The sequence below is a fragment of the Triplophysa dalaica genome, chromosome 25 (genome assembly GCF_015846415.1).
Source record: "Triplophysa dalaica isolate WHDGS20190420 chromosome 25, ASM1584641v1, whole genome shotgun sequence".
Classification (NCBI taxonomy): Eukaryota; Metazoa; Chordata; class Actinopteri; order Cypriniformes; family Nemacheilidae; genus Triplophysa; species Triplophysa dalaica.
This window is the reverse complement of record NC_079566.1, coordinates 14746356-14753068: the sequence shown is the minus strand read 5'-3', so window position 1 is coordinate 14753068 and position 6713 is coordinate 14746356. Positions and strand designations below refer to the sequence as shown.

At 36.2% G+C, this 6713-nt stretch overlaps 1 protein-coding gene across 1 annotated transcript; it reads right to left on the bottom strand.

The window, feature by feature from the left end:
* Nucleotides 1–722: 722 nt before the first annotated feature.
* edn1 (endothelin 1) lies at nucleotides 723–3503 on the bottom strand. The gene is made up of 5 exons (XM_056741546.1): nucleotides 3297–3503; nucleotides 2848–2998; nucleotides 2551–2694; nucleotides 2212–2316; nucleotides 723–1576 (listed from the first exon to the last, which is right to left on the bottom strand). The coding sequence occupies exons 1-5, from the start codon at nucleotides 3355–3357 to the stop codon at nucleotides 1450–1452; spliced, it is 588 nt and encodes a 195-aa protein (XP_056597524.1). The 5' UTR covers nucleotides 3358–3503; the 3' UTR covers nucleotides 723–1449.
* Nucleotides 3504–6713: the final 3210 nt, after the last annotated feature.

Below are 6713 nucleotides of genomic sequence, written 5' to 3'. Positions count from 1 at the left end.
GGGTGGAGTGGAGTTTAATGAACTTTTTTATAAAAATGTAAATTAACACCAACTGTTTCATGAACACAGAATCAGGATGATCTTGTTTTATTTTTATCTAACGAAACAGTCAAGACAAGATCTGTATCTGTTTATTTAAGACCAGCCCACACTTTGTTCATATTTGTTTTAGGTTTCTTTTTTGTTCCTTTCTGCATATCCATATGTATGCATGTATAGGTTTTTAAAGGTGTTAATAAAGCTTTATATAGTAGATCGACACCTGTCAGTCCAAACCCTGACATTCTGTGATGCTGAATTTATTCTAATGTTCATTACAGGTGTCTTAAAAAATAATATCTTTACCTGTCTGCCTGTGACTTCACTAAAATATGAATTTCTTTAAATCTTTTGTCTCAGTGCTATAGAATGAAAGTACAAATTAATTTGACTTTGAAAATATACACTTGTGGATTTTGTACAGACATAATCTGAGGCTTTGATTTACTTGATAGGTTTGAGGATTCAAGTTGTAGGACGTGTTTCTCATGTTGATCTGCCTTCATTAACGTGTATAATGTTTTATGCCACTTTATCTCGTATATTTTAAATAATACAAAATATCAACCGACACTGATACTTATTACAGCTGTGCTGTGTGAAACCTCACAAATAGTTCAAGTATAACCTGGATGGAGCAACTAAGATGATGAAACAAAAAATCCTAAAACAATACGTTTAAATAATGCTTAATATTTATTATTATTATAATGTTTACCACAATAATGGCACTTAAATAATATAATTTCACAGAAATAACATTGACAAAAGCCAATATGGCTTATTTTAAGATAAATATTTAACCATTGGTACAATTTCAGAGCTTCATTGTTGTACAGTGTATAAAGTGAATTGATGAGAAAGAACAAGATCTAATTTTACACCAGAACTTTTCTTTCACTAAAATGTAAGACTTGTAGTGTTTACTAGTTTATTTCCAGTATGTTCTCAACACATCTGATCGGGTGTTATATATTCAGGGTGTGTGGGGTCCATCAGTCTCTGATTCCACAGCTGGGTTTGTTCCTTTGGACATTTTCAACATGTGCAAGACTTTTCTTCTTCTCCGAGTCTTTAGATGTGCTCAAGTCTTAAACATTCCTCGAGTCCTATTCCACGCGATAACTGATCTTGACACTTTGAGGTTTGGTACGTTTCAGTCAACAGTTCCTCTTAAAGGTTTAATTTCTCCGTGACTCCCACAGAGTTCTGTGCCCCGGTGCTGACTCACTCCTGGGGTGGAGACCGCATGCGAACACCTGCATCCAGGACGAATATTTGCAGGTATTCCAACACATCACATTGACAAAATGTACGTGACGTGATGAAAGGAGTGGAGAGGAGGAGATTCTCTAGATAGATCCTTTTTCCTAGAGTGAATCTGCAAAGTTTATAAGCAAAAGTTGGTCTCTAGGAGGAGTAGTTGTCAGCCGCCCTGTGCCGCAGCCTCACCGCCCATTTTTCCAGAAGAAGCTGGATCTTCTTGGTGGCTCTCACCCTCGAGAGAGCAACACTAATGTGGTGTGTGGATTTAACCCTGTAGACAAATAAAACAATGCGGTCAATATCACAATTAACACTGCATCTAAATTAGTTTTCTTCAAGAACTGGACATCATATGAAATCTTTACTTGTAGCTACATAAAAAGCTTAAAAAAATAAGAAGTCAATATATATGGCTATGCTGACCCACAAATCAATTTTCAGTTTCTTTCGTACAACCATTTCGCCTTTTCTTATCTTTTTTCCACATGCCATAAAATATTATGTAAATGTGCAAGCTCTAGCCCTGTTGATGCAAACAAGCGTGTGGTCATATCCGTAGATAAAGTTTGGATATATGTGTGCACTTTTCCTCACAGTAACTATATAATTGTGTAAATAAGTACGTTAAAGTCATGGTCGCCTTCGGGTAATTTGACTTTGAGGTTCCACAATTTATACTGGATTCATGCAAAGAGCAAAGAAATTCATGCAAAACTCCGAAAACATCATTAAATCAACACAGCCCAGCAGGTTTTTTATCAACCTCGGGGGGTTCAATGTACTGTGAAGTATGAAATAGCTCCATCATTTAAAGGAGACATCAATCTTACAAAAGCTTGTAATTAAAGCTTCCAATTACTTCTCAAATGTGTGCCATCTTTTAAAAATGCGTGCAGTTTTCCTTACCGTTTAATGATGTTTTGTACGTCTGCCAGGTTGTGTTTGCATTCCTGACCGGCACAATGGTGGCCCTGGGCGGCAGGGATGGCCATGTCTGACTCTGTTTTGTACCTAAGAGAGAAAGTTCACATGAGACATGAGGCACTCAAGTCCACAAATAGAAACCTGTTTCAGCAAGTTTGTCATGCCATCCAGTATAACTTTAATTCCTTGTACATTATTATTTAATTTCTCCCAGGTACAGTAGAAGGTCCCACATATGTAAACCACTATATCTTGTGTCCTTGAAATAAATATCTTTCGTTTTGCTGACGTTTACGTTATTGGCATACACCGAGTGCTTACCGTAACAAGTTGTTTGGCTGACAGAATGAAGTGCATGTTTTGTCTTTGCTATCAGCACATTTACAGCGTGACTTGGGCACAACAGGTTCTGTGACTGCGCGCTTCTTGCGTGGAGCGTTTCCAAGTCCATAAGACACGATTCGCCTGGAGAAAATAAAATGCAAATGTCATTAGATAACAATGTTATGCCACGGGGGACACTTACACGAAAAACGAATTTCTAAATAAAGTTTTTGTTAAGAATGTTATGTTTGTTAAGGTTGACTTAATGAAAGCTGTAATAAGTGAAATACTTACTCTGGTGTGTTGACCCAAATGATGTCCAGGTGGCAGAAGTAAACGCACTCTTTATCCATAAAACTTGCGCAGGAGCATCGTTTGGTTCTGGTGTGGCGCGCAGAGACTGATGTGCCAGATGCTGTTATTTGATTCAAAGATGCCGCGGTAGCTGTAATCAGAAAGTTGTGTTACATTAACAACGTTTCGGTGGTTTTCTTTATAATCTGCGTGACTGATTTTACAATTGAAACTTGAAAAGGTTTTTGTCACGCGCAATTAACAATGACATTGATGCTCAACATGTTTCCACATGCGCATTAAAACTATCCAAAATATTTACCCTTAACGCATTGAAAAGTAACAAAGTACACTTAATACTCGTCTGGTTGATATTGATACATTACATCTTCAACTCTTTTACAAATTGATGAGCCATATCGTCTATACAGATTTCTTTTTGTACATACCGAAGTCAAAAATTCCAGAAGACAGCATGGACAACACTGGGAAAATAATCCTCAAATCCATTTTACAGAATCTTATCCAAATCCCAAATAATGATAATCCAATAAATTCGCAAACAGCTACAAGGAATCTTCAGTGCACAGCAGCCAAGTTTGAAGTTTTCACTTGCAGTTTCTTTTACATGCACACCTGCATCACTTCAGTGTTGCGCTCGCTTGAGTCTCATTGCGCATACGCTTGTTCACGAACGCTTATATACACGCGCTCTCCACCCCCTCCCGCGCGCCCACGCGAACACAATGCTGTTTGTTAATAGTCACCGACAAGCAACATGTGGCGCGAGATAAGGACTTTGTATTCCTGAGATTCCAGTGGGATGGAGACGCCGGGCGGCAGGTCCGTGCCAAGTTTTTATGCTAAGCATTGACTTTCAAGAGATGATAGTTTCAATACAGCCCAGTAGAGGACGCTCGAATATAAACTTTACAAAGACTTTGTTCTACAAATGATACCAGACCAACAACACATACCTTTGCGAAACCCAAACAAAAGGAGTAAAGTCAACATAGTAAAGGGAGTTCGTGTATCTCTTCTCAAAAGTTTATTCAAGTGTTCTTTTAAACTATAAATACGTAGGCCTATGCGTTCATTCTATTTTTTCTCCAGTATTAAAACAATGTAATTGTAAATAAACTTGTGCACTCCAAGTTTACTGATGCTACACCTAGCCCATACTTAAAAGTACATTAAACATAAAAGTACACTTTTATAAACTAAAAAAGTAGCCTACCAATTTAGTCCTAAGTATTGAAATAGTGCTAGAAATACTAAAATGGTGTTCAATGTTTTTTAAGAACCCCTAAGTTAACCAAATAAAGCTTTATGTAAAATAAAACTCAACACTTCTTTTTGTAAGGGAAGCCACGAAGAAATGTGATTTTGTAGTCGTCTTGGGAAATTTTTCTAGTAATATGTCACTGAATGGGAAATTCGGCAAAAGTTAATTTGAGAAACTGATAAACATTAGCACACGTTTTTATATAATCCTTAATGCACGTATAGTTTTTCTTGATTGCTTAAACACATTTCTTGAAGTGATGCCTCCTTTTCTCGAAACTCAATTTAGTTTGCGAAAGTTGTGCACTCCAAGTTTACTGATGTTACACATAGCCCATACGTATACTTTTATCAACTAAAAAGTACCCATATCAATTTAGTACCAATAATTGAAATAGTGCTAGAAATACTAAAATGAGGTTAGTAACAGGTCTTATTGAGATTCAAGAATAATTTGACAGCTCAGTTTTTGTTACAATATATACAACACAAAAGAGTGCAGATAGAGCAAAATGCCAAAAAAAATTGGTTTAGGAAAAACTGCACTACTGTAAAGTAATCTTAGATGAAAGTAGATGAAGTAGACGATCTTGCAGGACAAGAAAAGATCAAAAAACAAAATGAACTTGATCATGTAACATAAATCAGTATAACTGCACAAATAACATTTACATTTAAGCATTTGGCAGACGCCTTTATCCAAGCGACTTACAGAGAAGATAAAGGAAACAATAAAGCAATTTGTTAATAGGAGGCAATACATATGCAAATATGGCATTCTCTGCACCTTTGTCCCAGTTTCATAAAAGTGTATATATAGAAGATTTACTTTACTGTAAGTAGTTGTCTCTGAGTTCCGCAAAAATAAGGAACATGTAAAAAAGGATACAATTAAAAATTTGTAAACTTGACAGTCACACATTTGAGGGTGTACATGTGCTACAGTTTACTGGTTACAGAATGGTGACATTTTTCTCATATAAATTTATCTTACTCTGTGCTGTAATTATACGGTGTGTTTACAGTAAGCAGTATGAAGCCCTATAGATGATTCTAGGATGCATCGTCACTTGTGCTCCTATTTATATGATCCTGAAAAATCTGAATGGTGTCATCAGTTTTGTTGCTGGATGCTTACTGATGGATAAATGTGTGCTATTTGTGTTTACATCCTGACACTTCAGTTCATAATGGTATTTATTTGTTGACTGATAACATGGTTAAACCTTTGCAAAGTAATGACGTTTTTGTATGAGGTTTTGCAGAAATAACTAAAGGAAGTGAAAGTGTTTTGAGAAATGTCTCATTTTGTTTGTGAGTTGGCAATCGAGAAAAACTGTTAATAGAGCATATTATTTTTTTACAATTATTGTTTTATAATAAAAGTAGCAAATGCACAATGAAATAAGGTTCTAAGTTAAAGCTTTTTTTTTTTTTGAGTTTCAGTATCGAGGTTGTGGCCTATATCAAGTATAAAATCTTTTGCCTCCAGCTGTGTCTGTCCATAAAATGGAAAGTCTTACAACTATAATCGAGCTCTATATCCCCTGCCTGCTCTAAAATAGTCTGAACAAGCTTTATTGAATATTACAGCACAAAGGTTCTGTACGCGTTGCCTGTTCATGCTTGTTCAATCTAAGACGGAGGTTTAGGACAACAAAGGCAATCTATTAGAGGAGCTGATGAATAGAGATGCTGCATTAGGGATAATTATTGAAAAATGCTGTTCTGTTCAACGGCTTTGATTTCCTAAGGCAAGGGTGGCACGATTGCTGTCCTAACAGTGAAAAAAACCCTGGACATCACCTCACAGACAGGACTAAGCCTTACCTGTACATACAGGTCTTTATGATGGCACGTATGTATGGAAGCTTGTTTCCGCTAGTGTAAGAAAAAATCTAAACGGTAATTGTGACTTCACGGGGCGGTATCCCGGACAGGGATTAGCAAACAGGACTAGGCTTTAGCTAAATTTGGATATTTGAGGCGTTTTAAAAAACATACTGTACAAACAAACATTATCGTGTGCATCTTGAGACAAAACAATCGCACAGATATATTTAAAGATATGCAAGTGCAAGTTGTTTTCGATCAAGACTGCGCTAACATTTTAAGTAGTCTTGGACTAGGCAAATCCTGTCCAGGAAATTGCCCCATATCTAAGGATTTTGATATTATTTCCCGGAATTGTGATTTGCTATATTTCTCAGAATTTAGACTTTATTTCTCAGAACAGGGAATTTATTTATCAGAATTGCACCATTTTATTCGGAAGTCTGACTTTATTTCTCAATATTATAACTTTATTAAGTGGCTTCCCGAACTGGGATTATTTTAGGCCTTTGTTTAATCAGACAAAATCTGACAAAACTAAATATTCTGTTCATTTTGAAACCGCACAAACGCACTGATGTATTTTTAAATATGTCAGTGCAAGCTGTTTTCAGTTTGGACAGCACCACACTTTTTAGTCTAAGAATAGTCTAATCCCTGTCCGAGAAACCACCCGTATATTTCAGAAATATTACTTTATATTCCAGAATTGCGACTTTATATCTTTACATTTTAAATGGGAATTCTGC